Below are 23,232 nucleotides of genomic sequence, written 5' to 3' on the forward strand. Positions count from 1 at the left end.
AAGTTGCGCCGATCATATCCATACCTACCAGGCCATAGAACTACCCGTAACTCCCAACCCCATTAAATCCCATGTACTCATCCAGAAGTTTTTTAAAAGACCCCAGCGAGTTCGCCTCTACCACCACTGCCGGCTGCCGATTCCACTCACTCACCATCCTCTGAGTGAAAAACTTACTCCTGACATCTCCTCTGTACTTGCTTCCCAGCACCTTAAATCTGTGTCCTCTCGTAGCGACCATTTCAACCCGGGGAAATAGCCTCCGAGAATCCACCCTATCTATTCCTCTCAACATTTTATAAACCTTTATCAGGTCGCCTCTCAACCTTCGTCTCTCCAGGGAGAAGAGACCTAACTCCCTCAACCTATCTTCACAAGGCATGCCTCCCAATCCAGGCAACATCCTTGTAAATCTCCTGTGCACCCTCTCAATAGCTTCCACATCCTTCCTGTAGTGAGGCGACCAGAACTGCACACAGTACTCCAAGTGGGGTCTGACAAGGGTCTTATAAAGTTGCAGCATTACCTCCCGACTCCTAAACTCAATCCCTCGATTAATGAAGGCCAGTATACCATACGCCTTCTTGACCACATCCTCCACCTGCGAGGCCGATTTAAGAGTCGATGGGGGACAGGGTAGAGGAAGCTTTACTCTGTATCTAACCATGTTCTGTACCTGTCCTGGGAATGTTTGAAGGACAACAGGTTTATTTGGTAGCAAAAGCCACTAGCTTTCAGAGCGCTGCTCCTTCATCAGGTGAGTGGAATTTCTGTTCACAAACAGGGCATATAAAGACACAAACTCAATTTACAAAATAATGGTTGGAATGTGAGTCTTTACAGGTAATCAAGTCTTAAAGGTACAGACAGTGTAATTGGAGAGAGGGTTAAGCACAGGTTAAAGAGATGTGTATCGTCTCCAGAGAGGACAATGAGATTTTGCAAGTCCAGGCAAGTCATGGGGGTTTACAGATAGTGTGACATGAACCCAAGATCCTGGTTGAGGCCGTCCTCAAGTGAGGGGAACTTGGCTATCAGTCTCTGCTCAGCGACTCTGCGCAGTCGTGTGTTGTGAAGGCCGCCTTGGAGAACGCTTACTCGAAGGTCAGAGGCCGAATGCCCATGACCGCTGAAGTGTTACCCAACAGGAAGAGAGCTCTCTTGCCTGGTGATTGTCGGGCAATGTTCATTCATCCGTTGTCGTAGCATCTGCATGGTCTCCCCAATGTACCACCCCTCAGGGCATCCTTTCCTGCAGCGTATCAGGTGACAACATTGGCCGAGTTGCAAGAGTATTTACCGTGTACCTGGTGGATGGTATTCTCACGTGTGATGATGGCATCTGTGCCAATGGTCCAGCATGTCTTGCAGAGGTTGCTGTGGCAGGGTTGTGTGGTATTGTGGTCACTGTTCTCCTGAAGGCTGGGTAGTTTGCTGCGGACAGTGGTCTGTTGAGGCTGTGTGGTTGTTTGAAGGCAAGAAGTGGGGGTGTGGGGATGTCCTTGGTGAGATGTTTGTCTTCATCAATGATATGTTGAAGACTCTGGAGAAGATATCGTAGCTTCTCCGCTCCGGGGAAGTACTGGATGATAAAGGGTACTCTGTCCACTGTGTCCCGTGTTTGTCTTCTGAGGAGGTTGGTGCGATTTTTCACTGTGGTGCGTTGGAACTGTCGATCGATGAGTTGAGCGTCATATCCTGTTCTTATGAGGGCATCTTTCAGCGTCTGGAGGTGTCCATCGTGATCCTCCTCATCTGAGCAGATCCTGTGTATATGGAGGGTTTGTCTGTAGGGGATGGCTTCTTTAATATGTTTCGGGTGGAAGCTGGAGAAGTGGAGCATTGTGAGGTTATCCGTGGGTTTGCGGTACAGTGAGGTGCTGAGGTGACCGTCCTTAATGGAGATGCGTGTGTCCAAGAATGTAACGGATTCCAGAGAGTAGTCCATGGTGAGTCTGATGGTGGGATGGAACTTGTTGATGTCATCATATAGTTGTTTCAGTGATTGTTCACCGTGAATCCAAAGGAAGAAAATGTCATTGATGTATCTCGTGTATAGCATCGGTTGAAGGTCCTGTGTGGTGAAGAAGTCTTGTTCGAAGCTGTGCATGAAGACGTTGGTATATTGAGGTGTGAATTTGGTCCCCATGGCTGTTCCGTGTGTCTGGATGAAGAACTGGTTGTTGAAGGTGAAGACATTGTGGTCCAGGATAAAGCGGATGAGTTGTAAAATTGCATCTGGAAACTGGCAGTTGTTGGCGTTGACTACTGAGGCAGTTGCAGCAATGCCATCATTGTGGGGGATGTTGGTGTAGAGCACCAAGACATCCATTGTGAAGAGGGGTGTCCCTGGTTCAACTGCTCCATGTGTGCTGAGTTTCTGTAGGAAGTCCGTAGTGTCGCGACAAAAGCTGGGGGTTCTTTGTATGATGGGTTTCAGGATGCCCTCGATGTAGCCGGAGAGGTTCTCACACAGAGTCCCATTGCCCGATACGATGGGACGGCCGGGTGTGTTTGCCTTGTGTATCTTCGGGAGGCAGGGGAGATCTCCAACATGGGGAGTACATGGGATGAGAGCACGGAGGGTGCTCTGAAAGTCTGGATCAAAGGTCTTGATCAGAGTGTTGAGTTGACGGCTGTGTTCTTTGGTCATATCTGTGGGTAACTGTCTGTAGTGTTCCTCGTTGTTCAGTTGTCGGTACACTTCTTTGCAGTAATCCGTTCTGTTCAGTATGACGATGGCCCCTCCTTTGCTGGTTTGATGACAATGTTGCGATTGGGTCTTGAGAGCGTGGATGGCGTTGCGTTGTGCTTGGGTGATGTTCGGGGCTGTCTGGTGTGTGCAGCTGATGAATCTGGTGTTGACGCACCTCCTGATGCCTTGGGCAGACATGTCCAGTCGAGGACAGCGACCTTCCGGAGGAGTCCAATTGGACTCTTTCCTCTTCGGTTGCTGCACTGCGGATCTCTCTGTTGACTGTTCCGGTTCATTGGCTGTCTCGTTGTGTTCACTGTTGTCCTCTTGGGGTTTGTGGAAGATCTCCCGCAGCCTCATTCGCCTGATGGATTCCTCTGTGACCGTTGCGAGACTGATTGGGTCCATTTTGGTGGTGGGGCAGAAATTGAGTCCTCGGCTGAGAACTTTGATTTCATCTGATTGAAGTGTGTAGTCCGACAAGTTAACAATGGACTTCCCTGCAGTGGTTCTGTTTTCTACTGTGATACCAGGGGAGGCTTGGTTGCTGCTGGTGGTGATGCCAAGTTTCTGAAGTTTCCTGTTCTTGGTGTGTGTGTAGATGGTGTAGCTCCTTTGTCTCGTCTGCTTGGCAGATTTTCGCAATTAGTCTGTGTCCTGAGCACAAGCTGAGAATATGAATTCTATCTTGGTTTCCAGGATGCAGCGTTTGCTGTAGAGCTGGTGTATGAAGTGGTTTAGGGGTGTGAGAGAGGTGCGATGGCAAAGTCTCCCAGTGTAGTCTGTTATAGTTCGACAACAGCCAACATTGTCTACCTGATACACTGCAGGAAAGGATGTCCCGAAGCATGGTACATTGGGGAGACCATGCAGATGCTACGACAACGGATGAATGAACACCACTCGACAATCACCAGACAAGACTTTCCCTTCCTGTTGGGGAACACTTCAGTTGTCACGGGCATTCAGCGTCTGATCTTTGGGTAAATGTTCTCCAAGGCGGCCTTCACGACACACAACAGCGCAGAGTCGATGAGCAGAGACTGATAGCCAAGTTCCGCACACATGAGGACGGTCTCAACCAGGATCTCGGGTTAATGTCACACTATCTGTAACCCCCATGACTTGCCTGGACTTGCAAAATCTCACTAACTGTCTGGACTGGAGACAATACACATCTCTTTAACCTGTGCTTAACCCCCTCACCACTCACATTGTCTGTACTTTCAAGACTTTATTACTTGTAAAAACTCACATTCCAACCCTTATTTTGTAAATTTCTGTCTTTACATGTCCTGTTTGTGAACTGAAATCCTACTCACCTGACGAGGGAGCAGCAAGTGCTCCGAAAGCTCGTGATTTGCTACCAAATAAACCTGTTGGACTTTAAGTTGGTGTGGTGAGACTTACTGTGTTTACCCCAGTCCAACGCTGGCATCTCAACATAACGTTTGATGGGGACAGTGTAGAGGGAGCTTTACTCTGTATCTAACCCCGTGCTGTCCCTGTCCTGGGAGTGTTTGATGGGGGACAGTGTAAAGGGAGCTTTACTCTGTATCTAACCCTGTGCTGTCCCTGTCCTGGGAGTGTTTGATGGGGACAGTGTAGAGGGAGCTTTACTCTGTATCTAACCCTGTGCTGTACCTGTCCTGGGAGTGTTTGATGGGGACAGTGTAGAGGGAGCTTTACTCTGTATCTAACCCCATGCTGTACCTATCCAGGGAGTGTTTGATGGGGGCAGTGTAGAGGGAGCTTTACTCTGTATCTAACTATGTGACGTAAAGCTCTCTCTACACTGTTCCCCATCAAACACTTCCAGGACAGGTACAGCACGGGGTTAGATACAAAGTAAAGCTCCCTCTACACCGTCCCCATCAAACACTCCCAGGACAGGTACAGCACAGGGTTAGATAAAGCTCATAAGAACATAAGAAATAGGAGCAGGAGTAGGCCATCTAGCCCTTCAAGCCTGCCCCGCCATTCAATAAGATCATGGCCGATCTGAAGTGGATCAGTTCCACTTTCCCGCTTTCTTCCCATAACCCTTAATTCCCCTGTCTATCAGAAATCTATCTACCCGTGACTTAAACATATTCAGCGAGGCAGCCTCTACCACTTCAACGGGCAGAGAATTCCAGAGATTCACCACCCTTTGAGTGAAGAATTTCCTCCTCAACTCCGATCGAAACTGTCCCTCCCCGCCCCCCTTGTCTTGAGGCTGTGCCCTCTAGTCCTGCTATCCTTTCTGAGCGGGAAGAATCTCTCTACCTCTACCCTATCTAGCCCCTTCATTATCTTACATGTCTCCATAAGATCCCCCCTCAGCCTTCTAAACTGTAACAAGTGTAGGCCCAGTTTATTCAACCACTCCTCATAGGCTAACCCCCTCATCTCCGATATCAGCCTAATGAACCTCCTCTGTACTCCCTCCAAGGCCAATATATCCTTGTGCAAGTGAGGCGACCAAAACTGCACACAGTACTCCAGCTGCGGCCTCACCAGTGCCCTGTACAGTTGCAGCAAGACCTCCCTGCTTTTATATTCAATCCCCCTCGCTATAAAGGCCAGCATCCCATTCGCCTTCCTGACCACCTGCTGCACCTGCAGACTGGGTTTTTGCGATTCGTGCACAAGGACCCCCAGGTCCCTCTGCACCGTAGCATGCTGCCGCTTTTCGCCTTTTAAATAATAATCCCTCCTACTATTTATTATTTGTTCCAAAGTACAGAGTTCCAAGTAGCTCCCTCTACACTGTCCCCCATCAAACACTCCCAGGACAGGTACAGCACGGGGTTAGATACAGAGTAAAGCTCCCTCTACACTGTCCCCCCATCAAACACTCCCAGGACAGGTACAGCACGGGGTTAGATACAGAGTAAAGCTCCCTCTACACTGTCCCCCCCATCAAACACTCCCAGGACAGGTGCAGCACGGGGTTAGATACAGAGTAAAGCTCCCTCTACACTGTCCCCCATCAAACACTCCCAGGACAGGTACAGCACGGGGTTAGATACAGAGTAAAGCTCCCTCTACACTGTCCCCCCCATCAAACACTCCCAGGGCAGGTACAGCACGGGGTTAGATACAGAGTAAAGCTCCCTCTACATTGTCCCCCATCAGACACTCCCAGGACAGGTACAGCATGGGGTTAGATACAGAGTAAAGCTCCCTCTACACTGTCCCCCCATCAAACACTCCCAGGACAGGTACAGCACGGGGTCAGATACAGAGTAAAGCTCCCTCTACACTGTCCCCCCATCAAACACTCCCAGGACAGGTACAGCACGGGGTTAGATACAGAGTAAAGCTCCCTCTACACTGTCCCCCCATCAAACACTCCCAGGACAGGTACAGCACGGGGTTGAAGACCAGAGTGGTAGACTGTGTATGGAACCAAAAGAGATGGGGGAGATACTAAATGGGCTTTTTGCATCCGTATCTACTGAGGAAACGGGCATGGAGTCTACGGAAATAGGGCAAACAGGTAGGGAGGTCATGGAACCTTTACAGATTAAAGGGGAGGAGGTGCTGGCTGTCTTGAGGCAAATCAGAGTGGATAAATCTCCAGGACCGGACAGGGTATTCCCACGGACCTTGAGGGAGGCTGGAGTTGAACTTGCAGGGGCCCTGGCAGACATATTTAAAATGTCAGTATTCACGGGGGAGGTGCCAGATGATTGGAGGGTGGCTCATGTTGTTTCATTGTTTAAAAAAGGTTCCAAAAGAAATCTGGGAAATTATAGGCCAGTAAGTTTGACATCAGTGGTTGGCAAGTTATTGGAAGGTGTGATAAGGGATAGGATCTACAAATATTTGGATGGACAGGGACTTATTAGGGAGAGTCAACATGGCTTTGTGCGTGGTAGGTCATGTTTGACCAATCTATTAGAGTTTTTCGAGGAGGTTACCAGGAAAGTGGATGAAGGGAAGGTGGTGGATGTTGTCTACCTGGATTTCAGCAAGGCCTTTGACAAGGTCCCTCAGGGGAGGTTAGTTAGGAAGGTTCAGTCTCTAGGTATAGATGGGGAGGTAGTAAATTGGATTTGACACTGGCTCAATGGAAGAAGCCAGAGAGTGGTTGTGGAGGATTGCTTCTCTGAGTGGAGGCCTGTGTCAAGTGGTGTGCCGCAGGGATCAGTGTTGGGTCCATTGCTGTTTGTTATCTATATCAATGGTCTGGATGATAATGTGGTAAATTGGATCAGCAGATTTGCTGATGGTACAAAGATTGGAGGTGTAGTGGACAGTGAGGAAGGTTTTCAAAGCTTGCAGAGGGATTTGGACCAACTAGAAAAATGGGCTGAAAAATGACAAATGGAATTTAACGCAGACAAATGTGAGGTATTGCACTTTGGAAGGACAAACCAAAGTAGAACGTACAGGGTAAATGGTAGGACTCTGAAGAGTACAGTTGAACCGAGGGATCTGGGAATACAGGTACAGAATTCCCTAAAAGTGACGTCACAGGTGGATCGGGTTGTAAAGAGTGCTTTTGGTACATTGGCCTTTATAAATCGGAGTATCGAGTATAAAAGTTGGAGTGTTATGGTAAGGTTATATAAGGCATTGGTGAGGCTGAATTTAGAGTATTGTGTACAGTTTTGGTCACCTAGTTACAGGAAGGATGTAAATAAGGTTGAAAGAGTGCAGAGAAGGTTCACAAGGATGTTGCTGGGACTTGAGAAGCTGAGTTACAGAGAGAGATTGAATAGGTTAGGACTTTATTCCCTGGAGCGTAGGAGAATGAGGGGAGATTTGATGGAGGTGTATAAGATTTTGATGGGTATAGATAGAGTGAATGCAAGCAGGCTTTTTCCACTGAGGCTAGAGGAGAAAAAAACCAGAGGGCATGGGTTAAGGGTGAAAGGAGAAAAGCTTAAAGGGAATATTAGGGGGGGCTTCTTCACACAGAGAGTGGTGGGAGTGTGGAATGAGCTGCCAGGTAAAGTGGTAAATGCGGGGTCACTTTTAACATTTAAGAAAACCTTGGAAAGGCTCATGGATGAGAGGGGTGTGGAGGGATATGGTCCAAGTGCAGGTAATTTTCTATGGTTCTATGGTTACAGAGTAAAGCTCCCTCTACACTGTCCACCTTCTTAAAAAAGCTGCTGATATTTGCGGTGTAATATTTTTTCTACTGCTTTGTTGTGCACTAATCAATGGCAGGTGAGTTTAGTCACAAGTAAGGCTTACATTAACACTGCACTGAAGTTACTGTGAAAATCCCCCCCGTCCCCACGCTCCAGCGCCTGTTTGGGTACACTGAGGGAGAATTTAGCATGGCCAGTGCACCCTAACCAGCACGTCTTTCATTCTGTGGGAGGAAACCCACACAGACACGAGAGAGAACTTGCAGACTCTGCACAGACAGTGACCCAAGCTGGGAATCGAACCTGGGTCCCTGGTGCTGTGAAGCAGCAGCGCTAAGCACTGTGCCACTGTATGAAATGAGGTGCGTGCTGATTACATGTATTAAATATATTTAATCTTAATAATTGGGGTCCTCTGGTGACACACTGAGGTGAAATAGTGCCTTCGCATCCAGAAATAAATTGGCAGCTCTCTTTACTGTTTCCTCCTCATGCTGAGCCTGATCCCAAAGCCCTGTGAAACTGGCTCCATTCTTGGAAGAGCATTGGTGAGCTCTTGTTTTTGAATTGCAGAAGGTGTTCAGTCTGCCTTTCCAGGGCCTCTGTTCTTCCCAATAGATATTCATCGGCTAGACCTCGGTGTGCAGAGAACAGTTTTAACTTTTGAATTTGATGATATCACTGTGATGAGGGTAGTGTGGAACTTGAAGACAAGTTGGTAGCAGATGAAGTTCAGTACAGTGAAGTCATTCATTTTCGTACAAAGAATGTGGCGAGACAATGTAAAGAATGCACAAGGGGTACAGGAGCAGAGGGAGCTTGGTGTATCTATGCATGGGCCAATGAAGCTGGAAAGATAGGTGGCAAGAGCAATTAATTCTATAACCTGGACTTTTTTCTGGGACATTGAGTACAAGAGCAAGGAAGGTGGACTGAACTTATACACAACCCTAGTTAGACTTCAGCTGGAATATTGTATACAGTTCTGAGTAGATATGAACCTATTAGAGAGAACGCAAAAAAGAATCCATGGATGAGAACCTTCAGTTTGAGGATAGATTGAAGCGGTTGGGACTGTTCTCCTCGGAATTCTTTGACTGCGTAACTAGCAGAGTTGACCAAGGAGAACCAGTGGATGTGGTTATTTAGACTTCCAGAAAGCTTTTGATAAGGATTCACACACAGACTAGTATGTAAAGTTAAAGCAAATGGGATTGCAGGTAATTCCTTGAGTTGGATAGAAAGCTGGTTTGCAGATAGGAAGGAAAGATGGATCTTTTTCTGATTTTCAGTGACAAGTTGGTGTATCTTTAAGAGATGTGTTTTTTAAATCATGCAGGGTAGAATAGGTGTAGGGTGATGCGGCGGCGCGGGCTTGTTGGGCCGAAGGGCCTGTTTCCCGTGCTGGGTTGTTCTTTGTTGTATCTCTGCAGCTGTCCGAGTCAGTGTTTCTCAACTCTCAGCTTTAGCTGATGTGATTGGGAGGTTATGACTCTGCATTGTTCGGAGAAAAACAGGTTGGCAGGTCAGATGACAGGAATGCTTTTCATTTTCAGTGTGGAGCTGTAGGTTTGAGTTTTAGTTTCAGGAAGTGCATTAAGCTGGAAAGAAGTGTTTCCCTGATCATCTGAAAGCAAGCTCTTGTCTTTTTGGAGGGGGGGTGCGGAAACCAGTTGTTGGTGGGTTGTCTAGAGTCCTGGTGTTTTGGGAAGCTGTTCTGACTTCAAACTGATCTGAATCTATCCAGAGAAGTGCAGATTTCATCCAAAGGTCTCAAGTCCAGTATCACGTCAGCATGAACCTTTGCTGTTTAAAACCTGTGAAAAGGGTGGCTTGTCTATAAGATTAGTTTGATTGGAACACATTAGCAGTTTGTTTGTTGTTTGCAATTGATCAGTTCTTGCAAAGTTTTTTATTATACATGTAAACTATATTCTAAAATAAACTTAGTTTGATAAAAGCTCCCTAGTGGGTCATTTAAATCATAGCTGAAATGAAACCAGTCATGCTTACCCTGGCCAAATCCAAGACGCAAAACTGATGCTCTACATGGGCCCAATAAAACACTTTGGAGTTTCAGACCTAAAGCATAACAACAAAAAATTACAGCCTAGGAACAGGCCCTTCGGCCCTCCAAGCCTGCACCGACCATGCTGCCCAACTGAACAAAAACCCCCTATGCTTCCGGGGATCGTATCCCTCTATTCCCATCTCATTCATGTGTTTGTCAAAATGGTCCTTAGAAGTCACTACCATATCCGCTTCCACTACCTCCCCCGGCAACGAGTTCCAGGCACCCACTAGTCTCTATCTCCTTTAAACCTTGCCCCTCGCACCTTAAACCTGTGCCCCCAGTAATTGACTCTTCCACCCTGGGAAAAAGCTTCTGACTATCCACTCTGTCCATGCCTCTGATAATCTTGTAGACTTCTATCAGGTCTCCCCTCAACCTCCATCGTTCCAGTGAGAACAAACCAAGTTTCTCCAACCTCTCCTCACAGCTAATGCCCTCCATGTCAGGCAACATCCTGGTAAATCTTTTCTGTACCCTCTCCGAAGCCTCCACATCCTTCTGGTAGTGTGGTGACCAGAATTGAACACTGTATTCCAAGTGCAGCCTAACTAAGGTTCTATAAAGCTGCAATGTGACTTGCCAATTTTTAAACTCAGTGCCCCGGCCGATGAAGGCAAGCATGCCGTATGCCTTCTTGACTACCTTCTCCACCTGCATTGCCCTTTTCAGTGACCTGTGTACCTGTACACCCAGATCCCTCTGCCTATCAATACTCTTAAGGGTTCTGCCATTTACTGTATATTTCCTATCTGTATTAGACCTTCCAAAATACATTACCTCACATTTGTCCAGATTAAACTCCATCTGCCATCTCTCTGCCCAAGTCTCCAACTGATCTATATCCTGCTCTATCCTCTGATGGTCCTCATCGCTATCCGCAAATCCACCAACCTTTGTGTCGTCTACAATCTTACTAATCAATCCAGTTACATTTTCCCCCAAATCATTTATATATACAAACAGTAAAGGTCCCAGCATTGATCCCTGAGGATCACCACTTGTCACAGCCCTCCATTCAGAAACACACCCTTCCACTGCTACCCTCTGTCTCTGTGACTGAGCCAGTTTTGTATCCACCTTGCCAGCTCACCTCTGATCCCGATCGACTTCACCTTCCGCACCAGTCTGTCATGAGGGACCTTGTCAAAGGCCTTACTGAAGTCCACGTAGACAACATCCACTGCCCTACCCTCATCAATCATCTTTGTCGCTTCCTCAAAAAACTCAATCAAGTTAGTGAGACGCGACCTCCCCTTCACAAAACCATGTTGCCTCTCACTAATACGTCCACTTATTTCCAAGTGGGTATAAATCCTGTCTTGAAGAATTCTCTCCAATAATTTCCCTATCACTGATGTAAGGCTCACCAGCCTGTAATTACCTGGATTATTCTTGCTACCCTTAAACAAATGGACTTTAGCAAGGCCTTTGACAAGGTACTGCATGATAGGCTGTTGCATAAGGTCAGATCTCATGCATCCAGGGTGAGGTATCTAAATGGATACAATCGATTTCTTGACAGAAACCAGAGGGTGGGTTGGAGAGAGTTGTTTTTCAAACTGGAGGCCTGTGACCAGCAGTGTACCTCAGGGATCAGTGCTGGGCCCACTGTTATTTGTCATTTATATTAATGATTTGGATGAGAATATAGGGGGCATGGTTAGTAAGTTTACAGATGACACAAAGATTGGTGGCATAGTGGACAGTGAAGAAAGTTATCTCCAATTGCAACGGGATCTTGATCAATTGGGCCAGTGGGCTGACGAATGGCAGATGGAGTTTAATTTAGATAAATGCAAGGTGATGTATTTTGGTAGACGGAACCAGAGCAGAACTTAGTTAATGGTAGGACATTGAATAGTTACAGAACAAAGAGATCTTGGGATACATGTTCATAACTCCTTGAAAGTGGAGTCACAGGTGGACAGAGTGGCGAAGAAGGCATTCGGCATGCTTGGTTTCATTGGTCAGAACATTGAATACAGGAGTTGGGACATCTTGTTGAAGTTGTACAAGACATTGGTAAGGCCACACTTGGAATACTGTGCTATTCTGGTCACCCTATTATAGAGAGGATATTATTAAACTAGAAAGAGTGCAGAGAAGATTTACTAGGATGCTGCTGGGAGTTGATGGACTGAGTTATAAGGAGAGGCTGGATAGACTGGGACTTTATTCTCTGGAGCCCTAAGAGGTTCAGGGGTGATCTTATAGAGGTCTGTCAAGTAATGAGGGGCACAGATCAGCAAGATAGTCAATACATTTTCCCAAAGGTAGGGGAGTCTGAAGCTAGAGGGCACAGGTTTAAGGTGAGAGGGGAGAGATACAAAAGTGTCCAGAGGGGCAATTTTTTCACACAGAGGGTGGTGAGTGTCTGGAAAGAGCTGCCAGAGGTAGCAGTAGTAGAGGCAGGTACAATTTTGTCTTTTAGAAAGCATTTACATAGTTATACACCATGTGTCTAGAGGGATATGGGCCAAATGCGGGCAATTGGGATGAGGTTAGCGCTCTTTAAAAAAAAAGGGCGGTGTGGATAAGTTGGGCCAAAGGGCCTGTTTCCATGCTGTAAACCTCTATGACACTAAATAATCTGCACACCCTTTCCCAGACCCATCATCCACCAAATCCTTCTCTTTGGTGAATACTGACACAAAATACTCATTTAATACCTCACCCATTTCCTCTGGCTCCACCCATAGATTCCCTCCCTTGCCCTTGAGTGGGCCAATCCCCACCCTGGCTGCCCTCTTACTCTTTATATTTGTATAAAAAGCCTTGGGATTTTCCTTAATCCTGCTGCCAATGCTTTTCCATGGCCCCTTTTCACCCTCCTTACTCCTTGTTTAAGTTTCTTTCTACTTTCCTTGTATTTCACACTTGCTTCCTGTGTTCCCAGCCTCCTAGCTTTGACAAATGCTTCCTTTTTCTCTTTGAGTAGGCTCACAATATCTCTCGTTATCCAAGGCTCCCAAAACTTGACATACTTATCCTTCATCCTGACAGGAATGTGCCAGTCCTGAATCCCTATCAACTTACACTTGAAAGCCTCCCACATGCCAGATGTTGATTTGCCCTCAAACATCTGCCCCCCCATCTCCATTCTTCAGTTCCTGCCTGATATTGTTGTAATTAGCCTTCCCCCAATTCAGCACCTTCACTTGAGGACAACACTTATCTTTATCCATCAGTACCTTAAAGCTTACTGAATTGTGATTGCTGTTCCTGAACTGCTCCCCTACTGAAACATTGACCACCTGGCCAGGCTCATTCCCCAATACCAGGTCCGAATGGCTCCTTTCCTAGTTGGACTATCTACATACTGTTTCAAGAAGCCTTCCTGGATGCTCCTTCCAAACTCTGCCCCATCCATGCCCCTAGCGCTAAGTGAGTCCCAGTCAATTTTGGTGAAGTTAAAATCTCCCACCACAACAACCCTGTCACTTTTACACCTTTCCAAAATCTGCCTACATATCTGTTCCTCTATCCCCCGCTGGTAGTTGGGCAGCCAATAGTAAACTCCCAACATTATGACTACACCCTTCCTGTTCCTGAGCTCTATGCATACATTTGATTTGATTTATTATTGTCACATGTATTAGCATACAGTGAAAAGTATTGTTTCTTGTGCACTGTACAGACAAAGCATACCGTTCCTAGAGGAGAGAGTGCAGAGTATCATGTTACAGTCATAGCTAGGGTGTAGAGAAAGATCAACTTAATGCAAAGTAGGTCTATTCAAAAGTCTGACAGCAGCAGGGAAGAAGCTGTTCTTGAGTCGGTTGGTACGTGACCTCAGATTTTTCTACCTTTTTCCCAAAGGAAGAAGGTGGAAGAGAGAATGTTCAGTGTTTGTGGGCTCCTTAATTGTGCTGGCTGCTTTGCCAAGGCAGCGTGGAATGTAGACAGAGTCAATAGATGGGAGGCTGGTTTGTGAGATGGAATGGGCTACGTGAACGACCTTTTCTAGTTCCTTGCAGTTTTAGGCAGAGCAGGAGCTATACCAAATTGCGATATAACCAGAAAGAATGCTTTCTATGGTACATCAGTAAAAGTTGTAGCTGACATGCCAAATTTCCTTAGTCTTCTGAGAAAGTAGAGACGTTCAAGGGCTTTCTTAACTATTGTATCAGCGTGGAAGGACTAAGACAGGTTGTTGGTGATCTGGACACCTATTGCCTCACTGTCTGAGCCCTCCGAGGTGTCCTCCCGCAATACAGCTATGATATTCTCCTTAACCAGTAGTAAAAATCCCTCACACCTTTTACATCTCTCTCTATCCAGGCCAAAACATCTTTAAGAGAAAGGGGTACGGACAAGTTGGGCCAAAGGGCCTGCTTTTCTTCAGTGTTCACTAAGGAGAGGGACCATGTTTTTGAGGATGTGTGTGTGATACAGGCTGATAGGATGGAGAAGGTAGATGTTTTGAGGAAAGATGTATTAGCAATTTTGAAAAACCTGTGGGTGGATAAGTCCCCTGGGCCAGATGGGATACATCCGAGGATAGTTTGGGAGGCAAGGTATGAGATTGCAGAGCCTTTAGCTTTAATCTTTGGGTCCTCACTGTCCACAGGGATTGTGCCAGAGGACTGGAGAGTGGCAAATGTTGTTCCTCTCTTCAAGAAAGGAAATAGGAATGACCCTTCTAATTATAGGCCAGTCAGTCTTATTTCGGTTCTTGGTAAGTTAATGGAAAGGGTCCTGAGAGATAGGATTTATAACCATTTGGAAAGATGCAGTTTAATCCAGGATAGTCAGCACGGTTTCGTGAGGGGTAAGTCCTGTCTCACAAATTTGATTGAATTCTTTGAGGAGGTAACTAAGTATGTGGATGAAGGTAGAGCAATTGATGTCATATACATGGATTTTAGTTTGATAACATACCCCAAGGTAGGCTCATGAAGAAAGTAAGGAGGTGTGGTACAGAACGAAATTTGGCCGATTGTATAAGTAACTGTCTGTATCATAGAAGACAGAGGGTGGTGGTGGAGGGAAAATTTTCAGACTGGAGGCCAGTTACCAGCGATGTACCACAGGGATCAGTGCTGGGTCCTCTGCTATTTGTGATTTTTATCAATGACTTGGAAGAGGGGGCTGAAGGGTGGGTTAGTCAATTTGCTGATGACACCAAGATTGGTGGAGTAGTGGATGAGGTGGAGGGCTCTTGTAGGCTGCAAAGAGACATTGATAGGATGCAGAGCTGGGCAGAAAAGTGGTAGATGGAGTTTAACCCTGATAAGTGTGAGGTGATTAATTTTGGTAGGACAAACTTGAATGCGGATTACAGGGTAAATGGCAGGGTTCTGGGGAACAGCGAGATCTTGGGGTTCATATCCACAGATCTCTGAAGGTTGCCACTCAAGTGGATAGAGCCGTGAAGAAGGCTTATAGTGTGTTAGCGTTTATTAACAGGGGGTTTGAGTTTAAGAGCCGTGGGGTTATACTGAGACTACACAGGACCTTGGTGAGACCACATTTGGAATATTGTGTTCAGTTCTGGTCACCTCACTATAAGAAGAATGTGGAAGCATTGGAGAGAGTGCAGAGGAGATTTACCAGGATGCTGCCTGGTTTGGAGGGTAGGTCTTATGAGGAAAGGTTGAGGGAGCTGGGGCTTTTCTCTTTAGAGTGGAGGAGGATGAGAGGCGACTTAATCGAGGTTTATAAGATGATGAGGGGGATAAATAGAGTGGACGTTCAGAGACTGTTTCCTCGGGTGGATGTAGCTATTACTAGGGGGCATAACTATAAGGTTCATGTTGGGAGATATAGGAGGGATGTCCGAGGTAGATTCTTTACTCAGAGAGTGGTTGGGTGTGGAATGCACTGCCTGCTGTGGTAGTGGAGTCGGACACTTTAGGAACTTTCAAGCGGTTATTGGATTAGATGCATGGAGCACACCAGAATGATAGGGAGTGGGATAGCTTGATCTTGGGATTGGACACAAGTCAGCACAACATTGAGGGCCGAAGGGCCTGTACTGTTCTACGTTTCTATGTTCTATAGAACATTACAGCGCAGAACAGGCCCTTCGGCCCACGATGTTGCGCCGACCAGTTAAAAAAAAACAATGACCCACTAACCTAAACCAATCCCTTTTCGTCCATAAACCTATCCACGCATCTCTTAAACGCCCCCAAACTAGGCGCATTTACAACTTCAGGCAGGGCATTCCAGTCCCTCACCACCCTCTGGGTAAAGAACCTACCCCTGACATCCGTCCTATAACTACCACCCCTTAATTTAAAGCTATGCCCCCTCGTGCTAGCTTTCTCCATCCGAGGAAAAAGGCTATCACTATCCACCCTATCTAAACCTCTAATCATCTTATATGTTTCAATAAGGTCCCTTCTTAGCCGCCTTCTTTCCAGCGAAAACAACCCCAAATCCCTCAGTCTCTCCTCATAGGACCTCCCCTCCATACCAGGCAACATCCTGGTAAACCTCCTCTGCACCCTCTCCAAAGCCTCCACATCCTTCCTGTAATGTGGGGACCAGAACTGCACACAGTACTCCAAGTGCGGCCGCACCAGAGTTGTGTACAGTTGCAACATAACACTGCCACTCCTAAATTCAATCCCCCTACCAATAAACGCCAAGACACCGTATGCCTTCTTAACAACCTTATCTACTTGATTCCCAACTTTCAGGGATCTATGTACACATACACCTAGATCCCTCTGCTCATCCACACTATTCAAAGTCCTCCCGTTAGCCCTATACTCGACACATCTGTTATTCCTACCAAAGTGAATTACCTCACACTTCTCCGCATTAAACTCCATCTTCCACCTCTCGGCCCAGCTCTGCAACCTGTCTAAGTCTTCCTGCAAACTATGACACCCTTCCTCACAATCTACCACACTTCCGACTTTGGTGTCATCAGCAAACTTACTAATCCACCCAACTATACCCTCATCCAGATCATTAATAAAAATTACAAACAGCAGTGGCCCCAAAACAGATCCCTGAGGCACACCACTCGTAACCGAACTCCAAGATGAATATTTACCATCAATGACCACCCTCTGTCTCCTATCCGCTAGCCAAATTCTGATCCAATTTCCTAGATTACCCTCAATCCCATACATCTGCATTTCCTGCAGAAGCCTACCATGGTGTACCTTATCGAACGCCTTACTAAAATCCATATATACCACGTCAACTGCCTTACCCCCATCCACCTCTTTGGTCACCTTCTCAAAAAACTCAATAAGGTTAGTAAGGCACGACCTACCCGCCACAAAACCATGCTGACTATCTCCAATCAATTTATTACTCTCCAAATAACTATAAATCCTATCCCTAATAATTTTTTCTAAAACCTTGCCCACAACAGAAGTGAGACTCACCGGTCTATAATTCCCGGGGAAGTCTCTGTTCCCCTTCTTAAACAATGGGACAACATTTGCTAACCTCCAATCTTCCGGTACTATACCAGAGGCCAACGACGACCTGAAGATTAGAGCCAGAGGCTCTGCAATCACTTCTCTTGCCTCCCAGAGAATCCTAGGGTAAATCCCATCCGGACCAGGGGACTTATCTATTTTCAAACCCTCCAGAATATCCAGCACATCCCCCTTATCAACTGTAATACTGTCTATTCTACTCCCCTGCAATCCAGTGTCCTCCTCAGCTATATCCATGTCCCCCTGCGTGAACACCGAAGAGAAATATTGGTTCAATGCCTCTCCAATCTCTTCCGGTTCCACACACAACTTCCCTCTGCTGTCTACAACTGGCCCTAATCTTGCCCTAACCAACCTTCTGTTCTTGACATACCTATAGAACGCCTTAGGATTCTCCTTAATCCTATCAGCCAAAGTCTTCTCATGTCCTCTTTTAGCCCTTCTTAGCTCACTCTTCAACTCCCTCCTAGCCAATCTAAAGCTTTCTAATGCACTACCCGAGCCCTCAAGTCTCATCCGAACATAAGCCTCCCTTTTTAACCAACGAATCAACTTTATTGGTGCACCACGGTTCCCTAGCCCTACCAATTCCTCCTTGCCTGACAGGGACATACCTATCACAGACTCGCAGTAGCTGCTCCTTGAAAAAACTCCACATTTCGGACGTTCCCAGTCCCTGTAATCTCCTAGTCCAACCTATGCTTCCTAATTCTCTCCTAACAGCCTCATAATTACCCTTCCCCCAGCTAAAACTACTGCCCCGAGGCTCATGCCCGTCCCTTTCCATCACTAAGGTGAACGTAACCGAATTGTGGTCACTATCACCAAAATTCACACCAACTTCCAAGTCTAGCACCTGGTCTGGCTCATTTCCCAGCACCAAATCCAATATAGCCTCACCTCTAGTTGGCCTATCTACATACTGAGTCAAAAAACCTTCCTGCACGCTTTGTACAAAAACTGACCCCTCTGACAAGCTAGAGCTATAGCAATTCCAATCAATATTCGTAAAGTTAAAGTCCCCCATAACAATTACCCTATTACTTTCACTCCTAACCAGGATCGTCTCCGCAATCCTTTCCTCAACCTCTCTAGAACTTTTAGGAGGTCTATAAAAGACTCCCAACAGGGTGACCTCTCCTCTCCTATTTCTAATCTCAGCCCATACTACCTCAACAGACAAGTCCTCATCAAACTTCCTCTCTGACACTGTGATACAGTCCTTGACTAATAATGCTACCCCTCCCCACCTTCTACCTCCTTCTCTACTCCGACTAAAACATTTGAACCCCGGGACCTGCAACAACCACTGGATGTACTGGAATGAGTGTAAATTGAGAGAGGGGGATACTCAGTGAGACCTTGGAGTCCTCGTACACCATTCGCTGAAAGTAAGCGCGCAGGTACAGCAGGCAGTAAAGAAGGTAAATGGTATGATGGCCTTCATAGTGAGAGGATGTTTTGCTGCAATTGTACAGGGTGTTGGTGAGGCCACACCTGTCTTACTGTGTGCAGTTTTGGTCTCCTCATCTGAAGGAGCACAGTGAAGGTTTACCAGGCTGATTCCTGGGATGGCAGGTCTGTCAAATGAGGAGAGACAAAGTTGGTTAGGATTATATTCACTGCAGGTTAGAAGAGTGTGAGGGGATCTCACAGAAACTTAAAATTCTTCCAGGGTTAGACAGGGTAGATTCAGAAAGAATATTCCCGATGGTGGGGGAGCCCAGAACTAGGGGTCATAGTTTGGGGATAAGGTCTCACAGCACCAGGGACCCGGGGCAGCACGGTGACACAGTGATTAGCACTGCTGTCTCACAGTGCCAGGGACCCGGGGCAGCACGGTGAGACAGTGATTAGCACTGCTGTCTCACAGTGCCAGGGACCCGGGGCAGCACGGTGACACAGTGATTCACACTGCTGTCTCACAGTGCCAGGGACCCGGGGCAGCACGGTGACACAGTGATTCACACTGCTGTCTCACAGTGCCAGGGACCCGGGGCAGCACGGTGACACAGTGATTCACACTGCTGTCTCACAGTGCCAGGGACCCGGGGCAGCACGGTGACACAGTGATTAGCACTGCTGTCTCACAGTGCCAGGGACCCGGGACAGCACGGTGACACAGTGATTAGCACTGCTGTCTCACAGTGCCAGGGACCCGGGGCAGCACGGTGACACAGTGATTCACACTGCTGTCTCACAGTGCCAGGGACCCTGGGCAGCACGGTGACACAGTGATTCACACTGCTGTCTCACAGTGCCAGGGACCCGGGGCAGCACAGTGACACAGTGATTCACACTGCTGTCTCACAGTGCCAGGGACCCGGGGCAGCACGGTGACACAGTGATTCACACTGCTGTCTCACAGAGCCAGGGACCCGGGGCAGCACGGTGACACAGTGATTAGCACTGCTGTCTCACAGTGCCAGGGACCCGGGGCAGCACAGTGACACAGTGATTAGATCTGCTGTCTCACAGTGCCAGGGACCCGGGGCAGCACGGTGACACAGTGATTCACACTGCTGTCTCACAGTGCCAGGGACCCGGGGCAGCACGGTGACCCAGTGATTCACACTGCTGTCTCACAGTGCCAGGGACCCGGGGCAGCACGGTGACACAGTGATTAGCACTGCTGTCTCACAGTGCCAGGGACCCGGGGCAGCACGGTGACCCAGTGATTCACACTGCTGTCTCACAGTGCCAGGGACCCGGGGCAGCACGGTGACACAGTGATTCACACTGCTGTCTCACAGTGCCAGGGACCCGGGGCAGCACGGTGACACAGTGATTAGCACTGCTGTCTCACAGTGCCAGGGACCCGGGGCAGCACGGTGACACAATGATTCACACTGCTGTCTCACAGTGCCAGGGACCCGGGGCAGCACGGTGACACAGTGATTCACACTGCTGTCTCACAGTGCCAGGGACCCGGGGCAGCACGGTGACACAGTGATTAGCACTGCTGTCTCACAGTGCCAGGGACCCGGGGCAGCACGGTGACACAGTGATTAGCACTGCTGTCTCACAGTGCCAGGGACCCGGGGCAGCACGGTGACACAGTGATTCACACTGCTGTCTCACAGTGCCAGGGACCCGGGGCAGCACGGTGACACAGTGATTAGCACTGCTGTCTCACAGTGCCAGGTACCCGGGGCAGCACGGTGACAGTGATTAGCACTGCTGTCTCACAGTGCCAGGGACCCGGGGCAGCACAGTGACACAGTGATTAGATCTGCTGTCTCACAGTGCCAGGGACCCGGGGCAGCACGGTGACACAGTGATTAGCGCTGCTGTCTCACAGTGCCAGGGACCCGGGGCAGCACGGTGACTCAGTGATTAGCGCTGCTGTCTCACAGTGCCAGGGACCCGGGGCAGCACGGTGACACAGTGATTCACACTGCTGTCTCACAGTGCCAGGGACCCGGGGCAGCACGGTGACACAGTGATTCACACTGCTGTCTCACAGTGCCAGGGACCCGGGGCAGCACGGTGACACAGTGATTCACACTGCTGTCTCACAGAGCCAGGGACCCGGGGCAGCACGGTGACACAGTGATTCACACTGCTGTCTCACAGTGCCAGGGACCCGGGGCAGCACGGTGACACACTGATTAGCACTGCTGTCTCACAGTGCCAGGGACCCGGGGCAGCACGGTGACACACTGATTAGCGCTGCTGTCTCACAGTGCCAGGGACATGGGGCAGCACGGTGACACAGTGATTAGCACTGCTGTCTCACAGTGCCAGGGACCCGGGGCAGCACGGTGACACAGTGATTCACACTGCTGTCTCACAGCGCCAGGGACCCGGGGCAGCACGGTGACACAGTGATTCACACTGCTGTCTCACAGTGCCAGGGACCCGGGGCAGCACGGTGACACAGTGATTAGCACTGCTGTCTCACAGTGCCAGGGACCCGGGGCAGCACGGTGACACAGTGATTCACACTGCTGTCTCACAGTGCCAGGGACCCGGGGCAGCACGGGAGACACAGTGATTAGCACTGCTGTCTCACAGTGCCAGGGACCCGGGGCAGCACGGTGACACAGTGATTAGCACTGCTGTCTCACAGTGCCAGGGACCCGGGGAAGCACGGTGACACAGTGATTAGCACTGCTGTCTCACAGTGCCAGGTACCCGGGGCAGCACGGTGACACAGTGATTCACACTGCTGTCTCACAGTGCCAGGGACCCGGGGCAGCACGGTGACACAGTGATTAGCACTGCTGTCTCACAGTGCCAGGGACATGGGGCAGCACGGTGACACAGTGATTCACACTGCTGTCTCACAGCGCCAGGGACCCAGGTTCGATTCTGGCCCTGGGTGACTCCTTGTGTAGATTGATGGATTATGTGGGGTTACAGAGGCAATGATTTGTTGGAGATTGGATACACACTGTGTTGGCCAAATTGCCTGCTTGTCTTTTGGGATTGTGTCGAAATGTGATAGCATTGAAGAGGTGTTGAATAACTGTGGGAAAGGACATGTTTGTGAGGATTGAGGGCAGTTTTTTGTTTGTGGAGGGGTCAGTATGGTGGCAGTCGGCTGTGTGAGCCGCTGTTGGACTGTCCGGCAGTCTTTGGTTGGTTGTGTTGGTGATGGGATGCCGTGCCCTGAGGCCCGACTCTTTACCAATCAGTTCCATTGTGTTTGAGGTGGCGAGGGGGAGGGGAAGCGATGAAGACACTCTGCCAAATGTCTGCTGTTGCTAGGTTACGGAGGAGTAGCTGAGGCTGCAGCATCTCCTGAGGATAAGGTTGGATCAGTATGGAGCTGTGGGAGTCAGCCTTTCCCAGCTGTCTGTGCGAGCGAGTGAGCACTGACCTCATCACCAGCCTAGGGGTGTTGCCAGTGGATGTATGCTGATGTATCTGAGTGATCGAGTACAGGACAAGCTCAGCGTTTGACTGACCAGCTGGAGTGTGCATCCCTCCGCTCCCTCACTCCCTCCATCCCACCTTGCCCCTCTGTCTGTATCTCTTGTCGAGTGGGTTTTGTACGGGCTCTTTACACACAGCCTGCACTCTAACACTGCAGCAATTTGCAGGCAATCAGAAAGACACAGCATCTATTAACAAACTGCATTCATTCTAATATCTGTCGCTGTCTCTGTATCCTTTACATAATGATGCGTCAGACTCCAGCAGTGAGAAAGGTATTGACTAATATTTCTGCATGCTTTAAACTCTTTGTAATTACTGTCAGCAGGAAGATTTCGATGTAGCTTTACCCAATTTTTCTAATGTTTAACTTTGCAGAAGATTCACTGAGTGTTTTAATACAGAAATATGAAGCATGATGCATAACAAGAAATATTCTGGGGGGTTGTGCATATGTTGCCTGCGGGATTGTTTCATAGCAATCACAAGGTTATGCAATGTTTTGTGTGTGTGTGTGGTGAATTTGAACGTGTCTGAGTGTCCTGCGTGTGCGTCTGAGTGTCCTGCGTGTGCGTCTGAGTGTCCTGCGTGTGCGTCTGAGTGTCCTGCGTGTGCGTCTGAGTGTCCTGCGTGTGCGTCTGAGTGTCCTGCGTGTGCGTCTGAGTGTCCTGCGTGTGCGTCTGAGTGTCCTGCGTGTGCGTCTGAGTGTCCTGCGTGTGCGTCTGAGTGTCCTGCGTGTGCGTCTGAGTGTCCTGCGTGTGCGTCTGAGTGTCCTGCGTGTGCGTCTGAGTGTCCTGCGTGTGCGTCTGAGTGTCCTGCGTGTGCGTCTGAGTGTCCTGCGTGTGCGTCTGAGTGTCCTGCGTGTGCGTCTGAGTGTCCTGCGTGTGCGTCTGAGTGTCCTGCGTGTGCGTCTGAGTGTCCTGCGTGTGCGTCTGAGTGTCCTGCGTGTGCGTCTGAGTGTCCTGCGTGTGCGTCTGAGTGTCCTGCGTGTGCGTCTGAGTGTCCTGCGTGTGCGTCTGAGTGTCCTGCGTGTGCGTCTGAGTGTCCTGCGTGTGCGTCTGAGTGTCCTGCGTGTGCGTCTGAGTG

The 23,232-nt window shown here is 48.6% G+C and overlaps 1 protein-coding gene across 1 annotated transcript in view; it reads left to right on the forward strand.

Moving 5' to 3' along the window:
* Positions 1–23,232, forward strand: part of LOC145339889 (dynactin subunit 1-like) — a gene marked incomplete at both ends in the record, with an annotated part of 62,044 nt that overhangs the window by 33,035 nt on the left and 5,777 nt on the right. The window contains one exon of the mRNA XM_080184427.1: positions 22,404–22,421. Coding sequence (XP_080040553.1) covers positions 22,404–22,421 — 18 coding nt within the window. The remainder of the gene's footprint in view (positions 1–22,403; positions 22,422–23,232) is intronic.

Source organism: Carcharhinus amblyrhynchos, unplaced genomic scaffold, assembly GCF_965287045.1.
Source record: "Carcharhinus amblyrhynchos unplaced genomic scaffold, sCarAmb.v2.hapA scaffold_724, whole genome shotgun sequence".
NCBI classification, from domain to species: Eukaryota; Metazoa; Chordata; class Chondrichthyes; order Carcharhiniformes; family Carcharhinidae; genus Carcharhinus; species Carcharhinus amblyrhynchos.